The 12720-nt window shown below is 37.6% G+C and overlaps 1 protein-coding gene across 1 annotated transcript in view; it reads right to left on the minus strand.

Annotated features, from left to right (window-relative positions):
* Positions 1-12720, minus strand: part of LOC119072741 (protein disks lost) — a 118843-nt gene that overhangs the window by 31015 nt on the left and 75108 nt on the right. Inside the window, exon 2 of the mRNA XM_037178022.1 lies at positions 111-184. Within this exon, the coding sequence (XP_037033917.1) occupies positions 111-184 (74 nt within the window). The remainder of the gene's footprint in view (positions 1-110; positions 185-12720) is intronic.

A 12720-nucleotide genomic window follows, 5' to 3' on the forward strand; every position in this document is an offset into this window, starting at 1 on the left:
GCAAAGTGGATGTAACGTTCGAACGGTATATTCTCCGTAATAATATTATACCATCGAACAAAGGACATACAAGAAACCCTTCAGCAAAATCGTTTTAAAAGTGTACTTACTCTTCCGTTTGAGTTCGAATAAAATTCAGGAAATAAACTGCAAATTCTTCGATGGAGCATTTCTCGTTGCTAGTCTGAAATTTAAAATAAAAAAGATTTGAAAACTCTTTTGAACCATTTTTATGTGATTGGCGATGTACGGAATTCCAAATATTGTATAAGCTTGTTCCAGGAATTGTGCATGGCAAAACATCGATTGTATTACTGATGGGAATATGAAAGATAGTTGTGGGTATTATTTCGTTCAATAGGTTTGGGATGGCAACGCGCAGTGGTTTTTGTGTTCAATGGAGACGTAATAGCATTGCTATATGATTTGATTGAAGTATACTCTTACGGCTGATGTCAGTGCCACAATTCCAGGAATTACAAGTATGTTTGGTTTCGTCGAAAATTTAATGTAAATCAATTAACAACGATTATTGTTACCGACACTCATACCGAACGATAACTGTTCTAATAATCGACATTCTTAGCAAACTCGCAACATTTTATCGTGTGTGATGAGCCGTGTCATCTCCGTAGAGTAAACAGTCTCATTACAAACAACACCCACTCTACGGGGAAGCAGTGGCCGAGTCAATTTTTGCACTGAAAACATGCAAGTGTTCCTTTGTACATATCGTCCGAAGAATTACTCTGGTAGTAAGGTTGTATATGGACAATAGGGCGTATCGAATTTTGCAAATTTTAAGGACCGCGATAGCCTGTGTGCGGAAAACGTAGATCATCGAAAACTGTGTCCGGGCATGTGGTTGATGAATCCGATGGAGCCATGGAAGAAGTCCCCCCGGGCGGCTTTAAGTTTCCGATGGTCATAATTCGGAAAGTTGAGAGTATTTTTGAAAACAATGTTCTAGCGGGATGTAGAGCTTTGAAAACTCTACAAATCTACCGAAGAAACCTATGGTCCAAAAGGTGCCATTGCCAAGATTGCCTAACATCGAAAATGTGACCTTTTGGTTTTTGACTTATATTTCCTGAAAGACAAATGATTTTTTTTAGCCTGTGGTATGAGGTGGTAGAGGAGGTCGAGCACTTCCAGTACACTAGGCATGTCCCGATCCATTATACACTTGAAATCACTTTTTTAACCTTTTTAATTGGAATTTTTAAGAGTGGCCACGTCGCCCACGAAGCAGGTGCAGACACTGCAACCGGTGCTGTTGAGCCGAGGACACCTTGGCCAGTAAGTATGCATAATACTCCATGACAGTAGCTGAACTTTTTCACTAAATATCTGTGATTTCGATGTGGCACACTCTGTACTACAAAATCTGAGTAAATTGAATTTATGAGAAAAACGAGAAATAATCGATTTAATTAGTTATTTCACCCACGAATAGTAGTAAGAAGTCGATTTCGTTGCAAATACACAGATTATACATATTTTTCGATATATTTACGAAAAATTGAAGTTCGTAGTTTCAATTCATGTGCCACATCGAAATAACAAATATTTTGTGAAAGAGTTCAGCTACTGTCATGGAATATTATGCATACTTACTGGCCAAGGTGTCCTCGACTCACCAGTACCGGTTGCAGTGTCTGCACTTGCTTCGTGGGCGACGTGGCCACTCTTAAAAATTCCATTCACAAATGTTATAAAAGTGATTTCAAGAGTATATCCGATCGGGACATGCCTAGTGTACTGGTAGTGCTCGACCTCCTCTACCATCTCATACCACAGGCTAAACAAAATCATTTGTCTCTCAGGAAATATAAGTCAAAAACCAAAAGGTCACATTTTCGATGTTAGGCAATCTTGGCAGTGACACCTTTTGGACCATCGGTTTCTTCAGTAGTTTTGTAGAGTTTTCAAAGCTCTACATTCCGATAGAACATTGTTTTCAAAAATACTATCAACTTTCCGAATTATGACCTTCGGAAACTTAAAGTCGCCCGGGGGGACTTCTTCCATGGCTCCATTGGATCCATCAACCACATGCCCGGACACAGTTTTCGATGATATACGTTTTCCGCACACAGGCTATCGTGGTCCTTAAAATTTGCAAAATTCGATACGCCCTAATGGAATCCCCCTGAAGTAGTTGCAAAAGTAGTTGCAAAAAAAATCTGTGGCTGGCAACACTGAATCTGTTAATATTAAACCAAAGTTTGGCAACTACTTTTGCAACTACTTCAGCCCTTATGTGGAAGTAGTGGCTAAAGTTGTAGCAAAACTTTCATATTGAACCAAAGTTTGGCAACTACGTTTGCAACAACTTCAGCCCTTATGTGGAAGAAGTGGTTAAAGTTGTTGCAAAACTTTCATATTAAACCAAAGTTTTGCAACTACTTTTGCGACGGCATGTATTTTTTGGGAGCAATATTATGTCAAAAAATCTGCAAAATTTCTAGCAAATTTTTGGGAGCATTTTTATTCTTTTGTCTGCAAATTTATTGTTTCCTGAGGAGCAGATTATTGAAATAAATCTGCAAATTTATTTTTTCTTCAGGAGCAATATTGTTGTCTTTCAAATTTTATGTAGAATGAGAAGCTTAAATTTTCGGTCAATCATTGAGGTCGGTACTTTTTTTCGGTCGATCGTTGAATTACGTAACTTTCCTCAATTCTAACTCGGCGGTATATTTTTTGTTATTTTATCCGGTGGCGGTGAGATATCGCTAGGACATCAAATGTTTTCTTGTAAAACTTTTGTTAATCTTTCTTTATATATGAGAAAACGTCTCTTTTGTTTAATTTCAATTTAAAAATACAATGGCATTCCAATAATTAGAAAAAAATATTTTGTTTTTGTTTTATTTGTACATAAATGGTTTTCTACAGTGAGATCTACTTTAGCTGAAAATAGTGATGTCAACAACGATATTCTAGTAAGTAAATGTGTTAGCCAATATATAAAGTGAATGGCGATGTTTAATATCTTAGCTCAACTCAAGAATTTTCTTGAGTTGAGCTAAAATTGAGATCTCAAGAAAATCTTGAGTTTTGATTTTCTTGAGTTGAGCTTCTCCTCAAGATTACTAATTGAGTTCAGTTGAGATCCCAAATCATCTCATTCCTAATTTTCTTCTCGCCGTAAAGGCGTTTTGTTGGTTCCTAGGAAATTCATCCTATTACGAAATGTAACGGAAAGGAGTTTAGTTCGTCCCTACAGAATATATTTGCCGTCTATAATTTGGTTCAGTAAATTTAAATTTTACATAAAAAAATGACACAGACTAATTATTAGACGTTGCGAGAAAAAAAAATTAACTCCTAAGTTACCGACACCGTTCCGGCGCCCGGCTCGCATTGCGGCCCTCCGCTTCGCTGCGGGGCAATGGGCCGGATCGCTCGGCGTGTTAAAACGCTTTTTATGTACAATGAAAATTGGTATTCATTTCGTAAAAAGATGAATTCTGTAGGGACGAACTAAACTCCTTTCCGTTACATTTCGTAAAAGGATGAATTCCCTAAGAACCAACAAAACGCCTTTACGGCGAGAAGAAAATTAATAATCTTGAGTTGAGTTGAGATCTCAAGAAAATCTTGAGAAATTGAAGAAAAGATTGAGTTCTTCCACATGAAATGAACTATTTTCTCATTTTTTGCCTATCGCGATACAATAATTTTGCAGCTGAAAATTGTCCCAAAAAATTGATAATTTTGCTGATTTCGAAACAATGATTTTGCTTATTGCTAAAGAATAATTTTGCAGATCAAAATTGCTCCAACCAATAATTTTGCAGATTCCGAAACTATAATTTTGCTTATCGCTGAAGAATAATTTTGCCTAACATTAAACAATAATTTTGCTGTTAAAAATTGCTCCAAAAAATAAATAATTTTGCTGAATGCAAAAAAATAAAAATTGAAAAAAAAAATAATTTTGCCTTTTTGCCCTTACGTTGAAGTTTTTCATATGAACCAAAGTTTTGCAACAACTTTAGACAGTACTTCCACATAAGGGCTGAAGTAGTTGCAAAAGTAGTTGCCAAACTTTGGTTCAATATGAAAGTTTTGCAACAACTTTAGCCACTACTTCCACATAAAGGCTGAAGTAGTCGCAAAAGTAGTTGCCAAACTTTGGTTCAATATGAAAGTTTTGCAACAACTTTAGCCACTACTTCCATATAAAGGCTGAAGTAGTCGCAAAAGTAGTTGCCAAACTTTGGTTCAATATGAAAGTTTTGCAACAACTTTAGCCACTACTTCCACATAAAGGCTGAAGTAGTCGCAAAAGTAGTTGCCAAACTTTGGTTCAATATGAAAGTTTTGCAACAACTTTAGCCACTACTTCCACATAAGGGCTGAAGTAGTTGCAAAAGTAGTTGCCAAACTTTGGTTCAATATGAAAGTTTTGCAACAACTTTAGCCACTACTTCCACATAAAGGCTGAAGTAGTTGCAAAAAACCATGGCTTCTTTGCTTTACTATTAAAGTAGTTGCAAAACTTTAGTTTAATATAAACATTTTCAGTGTTGCGAGACTATGTTTTTTTTGCAACTACTTTTTGCAACTACTTCCAAAGGCTCCTAATGGACAAGTTGTTTATTATGAACCGGTGAAATTTACCATTACCGAGCGGATTTATCGTTCAAAAAATCTGACATCCTCTATTACAATCGGATATGGACTGCCAGGACATAAAATGACGAAACTTACTGGTACATTTACCCACTACAAATTTACCTAACATACAAAAGTTTCGATGTTTTACTGCACTGAAGTGGAGTTGAAAACAAATGGCCTGCGTCTTTCGTACTCTTTTTTTCCCATCCACTGAATGTGTCGGGCAAACAAAACTTTTCCGCTTTGAAATGGGATTGACGTTAATTACTACTTACATGGGTGACCAAAGAAAGCACAGCCCCACACAACATACTACCTTACAGTTAAAATTGTGTGACGAGCACCTCCAAATTCAATGCAAGAAGTTTATGGTTTAGAGTGTTACCGTGGAAGAATGACTATTTCAAATGTGTGTAGTGACTGCAGCTAGCAACGGACTAACGACCCAATTGTTACAACGAAACTTACTTTTCCAACGACATTATCTATATAAGTGTACACAGCGAATACAAATGGTTTCTATAAATTACAATAACAAAACTGTTCTGTGTCGGTACAGATACCGAGTAAATTATTATTGTGGTCCCATCTATTTTATATTTAATTCCGATATATTTCCCCAGCGACATATAATAGAAAGCATTAATGTTCAATTTTATTTGTGTAAAATGTCAAATAAGTCAGAACTCGTTTCCGTACCGTACAAATTACATGAGACCGAAAATTTTGTATAAACCAATTATGTACAAAGGGTATACGGTAATTCAAAATAGTTATTCAGTCACACCATTTAACTAAACGTTAGGATCCTCCCTTTCTAATAGTCAACCGAAAACGGTACAGTGGGTAAAATGGACACACTTTTGTTGGATAAGTTTTGTCGGGCTTTCAAACTTTGATTGCCGAGGAGCGATGACACTTATGGCAATAGTTTCTAACATTTAGTTTATGTATCGAGGTGTGATTAGGAGGAGGAGAGTTTATTCCCTCGTCATTTTTTTTGTGTCTCACAGTTTGTAAAGTATCCGTTATTGTCATTTAAAGCGATGTTCCATTTGAAAAAGGATATCCCATTGAGTATACTCAGCTGACATGATTATGATTAATGTCCAGAAATATGTTGTCATTATGACCTGGGGGTTCCATACTTACACAGAAGATATGTGTCTGATCAGAAAAAAGTGAAAATGGACGGAGAAGAGGTATATTCAGGGACTATTTTAGGGAAAACATTTTTCCTACCTTTTTTGTTGAAATTTTCCTCATTTTCCTATATTTTCATCAATTTTCCAAAAAAATGTTTTTGGAAAATTCGGAAGAAAATACGTGAAAATTTTAGCGACGAGGAGGTTTAGGAGGTTTAGGAGCATTTTAGATTTAGGTCTTTAGGAGCTTTCGTTCGCTGGAAAGAACATATTTTATGTTTCCTTGTACAAATAGCTCGAGGCTTACTATCGGGTCAGGTCAACCTGAAAATTTCAGGTCAGGTCAATTTCAGGTCAGGTCAATTTCAGGTCAGGTCAAATTTGACCTGAAACCTGATAGTTTTAAGGTAACTGAAAGTAGTTCGACAACGATAAAAATAATTTTCCTGCAACCTTTCAAGTGCACAGCAAGATATTAAAAAAATCTAAGGAAGTCATTTTTAAGAAACTGATGGAGCGAGCTACTCGGCGAAGGGTTCAAAATAGCCTTCCGTTGGGAAGAGTCACAATGGTTACTGCCACCAGTACAGCCCTGGTGGCCACTCAAGATGTGGATACTTATATGCCCACAGTGACCTATTTCTTTCTTTAATTGATTTATTCTCTTTAATTCGGCTGACTACGAACAAATAACACTTGCCATAGTGCTTGCTAGTTATAGTGTTGACATCGACCACATACGTAGTTCTAGCATCAGTGAAGCACTTTCGGGGAACTCTATTTTTTGCAAAACCAGCTTGACAACAAATCTAAAAGTCTTTTTAACATGAAAATTTATGTCCCATTGTCTTAGCCATGACTCATGACCCGCAATTAACTCTTCTAGCAATGTATGAGGTGATAAAAATTAACTAAGTCATTAATTTTGGCTTTTTCTTAACGAAAGTAGTTTAACTTTCATTCGAAATTCAATTTCAGGTCATCAGGTCGTATCAGGTCATATCAGGCCATGACCTGAAAAATCAGGTCAGGTCAGGTCAGGTCAATGTCAATTTTCTTATCAGGTCAACCTGACCTGACCTGTCGTAAGCCTTAGCTCGATGTGGAAGGCTGGCAAAAAAAACTCATATTTTTCCTTTCGAAATGACTATTGATGGGAAGTCTATATTCCTTGTCGTTGATTTCCTACGTGCAAAGTATTGTCTTGTTCGTTCCAGTATATGACAAATGTTAGCACTAGTACTCTTAGCTTAGAGTATGCCTAGGTTTTTAAGAGTGGCCGATTTTACAGGATCGGAAATGGATATATCCAGAATAATTGAAATTACCAAACAGCTCTTAGTCATACAAAATCAAAACCTTTATACAATGTGACTAAAATAATGTCAATTTGTGATTGCGACAGGTAATTTAATGGTAATTCCAAATGGAATTTAAAAATTGTGGAATTCAGGACTTCAATTGGAATTCAGGACCGGAATATATCTGAACTCAGAATGAAGCAACACTAACATCTTTCAGATTTAAATTATTTTTTATGTTATTTTACTCATCCACTGATTGTATGACCTCGATCCTCATTTATAATAGTTTAATGAGATTTTCGAAGTTTCATTTTAGGAGTTTTAGGAGATTTTAGAAGGACTAAATTTCGGAAAATTTGGCTGAGATTTTCGAAAATTTGCTAAAATTTTCCATTATTTTAGAAAATTTAGCTCTGAGGAAAAAAGTGTCTTTATTTGCGAAAATATTTTCTCAAATTTTCATGCATTTTTCCGAAAAGTTTTTCACGAAAACAAAAAATCGCGAAAATTTGAAAAAAATTCGATAAAATATTTTCGCAAATAAGTCCTAGAGGGAAATATGTGAAAATGTATTCCCAAAATCAGTCCCTGGGTGTAGGTATATTAGCACCAGAAATAAACCCTTCAGTCGACTTCGAATAACAATTTGTACAGTATATATGATCACCTGTCCCAATCATATTATTTATTGACTGGGAATGTCTTACATTTTACGACAATAAATTCATCTTGTTTCTCATAATTTTTTCTTTTGCTCTCTTCTCTCCTTTTTACGATTTTTGATATTTAATTTCACGACATTTATATATCTTCTTTCAAAAAACAAAGCGAAATACTTCAATACGAAAAAGGATTTTCAAATATTTATTCAATAAACTTATGTGGATATGTGTGTGGTTGTATGGAAAATGCGATATTATGTGTGCTATGCATTATAAAACCGATTGTGTGGATTGTCTACTTTTGATCTCATTCACATACACCACAATTTACATTTACGATGCGAGATGATGGGTTCTTTTTCTACTACTTCTTCTTCTTTTCCTTCCAATTTATCAAATTTCAAGATTTCAGAATTGGTTAAATTCCGAAAGCATGGAAAATATTTGAAGTTTGGGGGAGGGAAGTTAATCTTGAAGCAGAGTCGTTGAAATGTATATGGCGGCGTATAATTTTATTTGTTTAATATTTATTGCGATGAGGTAGACGGTTTTTTTTTCAATTATGTTAAATGTTACTGTTATTAATTTTGTGTTCGAAAGAACAACAACAAACAGCAAATATTTGTGGGATGATGAATATTTTAAGAGAATAAATAAAAAAGAATAAAACAGAAATTTAATTTCAACAAAGTAAAAAAACAGCAATCGCATAGCACTGCTCCTAGCATTAACACTGATGTCAGACTTAAAAGAAGTCTCCTAATTTTAATACATGGTTGCGTGGACACAAGTGCAAACACACCCAGGTTATACTCTTCAATGAGTATATAGAAGAGAAACGGGCAAGACAGGTTTAGTCCCAAACACACCGAGACACAGCGGCGAGTTATGATTCACTTCAGGTTGTACTCTTCAATGAGTATATAGAAGAGAAACGGGCACGACAGGTTTAGTCCCAAACACACCGGTGAGTTATGATTCACTTCAGGTTATACTCTTCAATGAGTATATAGAAGAGAAACGGGCAAGACAGGTTTAGTCCTAAACACACCGAGACACACCGGCGAGTTATGATTCACTTCAGGTTATACTCTTCAATGAGTATATAGAAGAGAAACGGGCACGATAGGTTTAGTCCCAAACACACCGGCGAGTTATGATTCACTTCAGGTTATACTCTTCAATGAGTATATAGAAGAGAAACGGGCACGACAGGTTTAGTCCCAAACACACCGGCGAGTTATGATTCACTTCAGGTTATACTCTTCAATGAGTATATAGAAGAGAAACGGGCAAGACAGGTTTAGTCCTAAACACACCGAGACACACCGGCGAGTTATGATTCACTTCAGGTTATACTCTTCAACGAGTATATAGAAGAGAAACGGGCAAGACAGGTTTAGTCCCAAACACACCGGCGAGTTATGATTCACTTCAGGTTATACTCTTCAATGAGTATATAGAAGAGAAACGGGCAAGACAGGTTTAGTCCTAAACACACCGGCGAGTTATGATTCACTTCAGGTTATACTCTTCAATGAGTATATAGAAGAGAAACGGGCAAGACAGGTTTAGTCCCAAACACACCGGTGAGTTATGATTCACTTCAGGTTATACTCTTCAATGAGTATATAGAAGAGAAACGGGCAAGACAGGTTTAGTCCTAAACACACCGAGACACACCGGCGAGTTATGATTCACTTCAGGTTATACTCTTCAATGAGTATATAGAAGAGAAACGGGCAAGACAGGTTTAGTCCCAAACACAGCGAGACACACCGGCGAGTTATGATTCACTTTAGGTTATACTCTTCAATGAGTATATAGAAGAGAAACGGGCACGACAGGTTTAGTCCCAAACACACCGGTGAGTTATGATTCACTTCAGGTTATACTCTTCAATGAGTATATAGAAGAGAAACGGGCAAGACAGGTTTAGTCCTAAACACACCGAGACACACCGGCGAGTTATGATTCACTTCAGGTTATACTCTTCAATGAGTATATAGAAGAGAAACGGGCACGATAGGTTTAGTCCCAAACACACCGGCGAGTTATGATTCACTTCAGGTTATACTCTTCAATGAGTATATAGAAGAGAAACGGGCACGACAGGTTTAGTCCCAAACACACCGGCGAGTTATGATTCACTTCAGGTTATACTCTTCAATGAGTATATAGAAGAGAAACGGGCAAGACAGGTTTAGTCCTAAACACACCGAGACACACCGGCGAGTTATGATTCACTTCAGGTTATACTCTTCAATGAGTATATAGAAGAGAAACGGGCACGATAGGTTTAGTCCCAAACACACCGGCGAGTTATGATTCACTTCAGGTTATACTCTTCAATGAGTATATAGAAGAGAAACGGGCACGACAGGTTTAGTCCCAAACACACCGGCGAGTTATGATTCACTTCAGGTTATACTCTTCAATGAGTATATAGAAGAGAAACGGGCAAGACAGGTTTAGTCCTAAACACACCGAGACACACCGGCGAGTTATGATTCACTTCAGGTTATACTCTTCAACGAGTATATAGAAGAGAAACGGGCAAGACAGGTTTAGTCCCAAACACACCGGCGAGTTATGATTCACTTCAGGTTATACTCTTCAATGAGTATATAGAAGAGAAACGGGCAAGACAGGTTTAGTCCTAAACACACCGGCGAGTTATGATTCACTTCAGGTTATACTCTTCAATGAGTATATAGAAGAGAAACGGGCAAGACAGGTTTAGTCCTAAACACACCGAGACACACCGGCGAGTTATGATTCACTTTAGGTTATACTCTTCAATGAGTATATAGAAGAGAAACGGGCAAGACAGGTTTAGTCCTAAACACACCGAGACACACCGGCGAGTTATGATTCACTTCAGGTTATACTCTTCAATGAGTATATAGAAGAGAAACGGGCAAGACAGGTTTAGTCCCAAACACAGCGAGACACACCGGCGAGTTATGATTCACTTTAGGTTATACTCTTCAATGAGTATATAGAAGAGAAACGGGCACGACAGGTTTAGTCCCAAACACACCGGTGAGTTATGATTCACTTCAGGTTATACTCTTCAATGAGTATATAGAAGAGAAACGGGCAAGACAGGTTTAGTCCTAAACACACCGAGACACACCGGCGAGTTATGATTCACTTCAGGTTATACTCTTCAATGAGTATATAGAAGAGAAACGGGCACGATAGGTTTAGTCCCAAACACACCGGCGAGTTATGATTCACTTCAGGTTATACTCTTCAATGAGTATATAGAAGAGAAACGGGCACGACAGGTTTAGTCCCAAACACACCGGCGAGTTATGATTCACTTCAGGTTATACTCTTCAATGAGTATATAGAAGAGAAACGGGCAAGACAGGTTTAGTCCTAAACACACCGAGACACACCGGCGAGTTATGATTCACTTCAGGTTATACTCTTCAATGAGTATATAGAAGAGAAACGGGCACGATAGGTTTAGTCCCAAACACACCGGCGAGTTATGATTCACTTCAGGTTATACTCTTCAATGAGTATATAGAAGAGAAACGGGCACGACAGGTTTAGTCCCAAACACACCGGCGAGTTATGATTCACTTCAGGTTATACTCTTCAATGAGTATATAGAAGAGAAACGGGCAAGACAGGTTTAGTCCTAAACACACCGAGACACACCGGCGAGTTATGATTCACTTCAGGTTATACTCTTCAACGAGTATATAGAAGAGAAACGGGCAAGACAGGTTTAGTCCCAAACACACCGGCGAGTTATGATTCACTTCAGGTTATACTCTTCAATGAGTATATAGAAGAGAAACGGGCAAGACAGGTTTAGTCCTAAACACACCGGCGAGTTATGATTCACTTCAGGTTATACTCTTCAATGAGTATATAGAAGAGAAACGGGCAAGACAGGTTTAGTCCTAAACACACCGAGACACACCGGCGAGTTATGATTCACTTTAGGTTATACTCTTCAATGAGTATATAGAAGAGAAACGGGCAAGACAGGTTTAGTCCTAAACACACCGAGACACACCGGCGAGTTATGATTCACTTCAGGTTATACTCTTCAATGAGTATATAGAAGAGAAACGGGCAAGACAGGTTTAGTCCCAAACACAGCGAGACACACCGGCGAGTTATGATTCACTTTAGGTTATACTCTTCAATGAGTATATAGAAGAGAAACGGGCACGACAGGTTTAGTCCCAAACACACCGGCGAGTTATGATTCACTTCAGGTTATACTCTTCAATGAGTATATAGAAGAGAAACGGGCAAGACAGGGTTAGTCCTAAACACACCGAGACACACCGGCGAGTTATAATTCACTTCAGGTTATACTCTTCAATGAGTATATAGAAGAGAAACGGACACGACAGGTTTAGTCCCAAACACACCGGCGAGTTATGATTCACTTCAGGTTATACTCTTCAATGAGTGTATAGAAGAGAAACGGGCAAGACAGGTTTAGTCCTAAACACAGCGAGACACACCGGCGAGTTATGATTCACTTTAGGTTATACTCTTCAATGAGTATATAGAAGAGAAACGGGCAAGACAGGTTTAGTCCCAAACACACCGAGACACACCGGCGAGTTATGATTCACTTCAGGTTATACTCTTCAATGAGTATATAGAAGAGAAACGGGCAAGACAGGTTTAGTCCCAAACACACCGAGACACACCGGCGAGTTATGATTCACTTCAGGTTATACTCTTCAATGAGTATATAGAAGAGAAACAGGCAAGACAGGGTTAGTCCCAAACACACCGAGACAAAGGAGGGTAAGGGTAAGGTACGGAGCTACTCGAAATTTTTAATTGATTTTACGCAACCGGAAGATGAATGACTTGAAACCTTTTGCTTGCTTGATGTCTCGATTGCACCTCCATCAACCACACTTTTTATTTATATTTATATTTTTCAGAAATTTGTTAAAATTCTTTAAATTTTTTTTAGAAGTTTTAAGAATT

Source organism: Bradysia coprophila (assembly GCF_014529535.1).
Source record: "Bradysia coprophila strain Holo2 chromosome IV unlocalized genomic scaffold, BU_Bcop_v1 contig_84, whole genome shotgun sequence".
Classification (NCBI taxonomy): Eukaryota; Metazoa; Arthropoda; class Insecta; order Diptera; family Sciaridae; genus Bradysia; species Bradysia coprophila.